This window comes from Myotis brandtii, unplaced genomic scaffold, assembly GCF_000412655.1.
Source record: "Myotis brandtii unplaced genomic scaffold, ASM41265v1 scaffold274, whole genome shotgun sequence".
Classification (NCBI taxonomy): Eukaryota; Metazoa; Chordata; class Mammalia; order Chiroptera; family Vespertilionidae; genus Myotis; species Myotis brandtii.
This window is the reverse complement of record NW_005360425.1, coordinates 2,592,264-2,592,825: the sequence shown is the minus strand read 5'-3', so window position 1 is coordinate 2,592,825 and position 562 is coordinate 2,592,264. Positions and strand designations below refer to the sequence as shown.

General features: G+C 70.6%; 1 protein-coding gene across 1 annotated transcript in view; it reads left to right on the top strand.

Annotated features, from left to right (window-relative positions):
- The first annotated feature begins 6 nt into the window (after positions 1–6).
- The window catches only part of GRIK3 (glutamate receptor, ionotropic, kainate 3), a 212,981-nt gene continuing 212,425 nt past the window's right edge, over positions 7–562 (top strand). Inside the window, exon 1 of the mRNA XM_014541556.1 lies at positions 7–70. Within this exon, the coding sequence (XP_014397042.1) occupies positions 49–70 (22 nt within the window). The 5' untranslated portion in view covers positions 7–48. The remainder of the gene's footprint in view (positions 71–562) is intronic.

Sequence of the window (562 nt, the reverse complement as noted above, 5' to 3'; positions counted from 1 at the left end):
TGGGCCGGGCTCCTCGTGTGCGCCTTTTGGATCCCGGACTCGCGCGGGATGCCCCACGTCATCCGGATCGGTAAGCGCTCCCCAGAGCCGGGGGTCTCCGTGCGCCGGGCGGGGGCGGGAATGGGGGCCTCTGGACACGACCCCAAGGGATTTTTCCACCCTTTCCTGGCGGTCAGGGCCGGGTGACCACCTGGAGCTCTTTCTGCTGAGGACAAAGTTCCAAAGCCGGGGTCACAGGCCTTACTTATTGGGGAGGAGGCGGCCGGGCCGCGGGGGGCGAGGGGGCGAGGGCGAGGGGCCCTTGGCGCGCTCCTGGGAGGCCAGACCTCGCAGAGGGCAGCGAAGCGTTCCAGCCCCAACCGGAGGAGCGAGCGCAGTTCCCGGCGGCTGCCAGCGCGACCGGCTGCAGACCGAGTTCTGGGACCCGCTTCTCTGCGGAGCAGGAGCCCTGGGGAAGGCGCCAACTTCTCTTCCCTCCTCGCTCCCCCTGGGCCCCTCGTCTCTGCGGAGGGCATGGCCCTAGCGGCCGCGGCGGGGACGCAGGGTACAGCTTCGCATGACG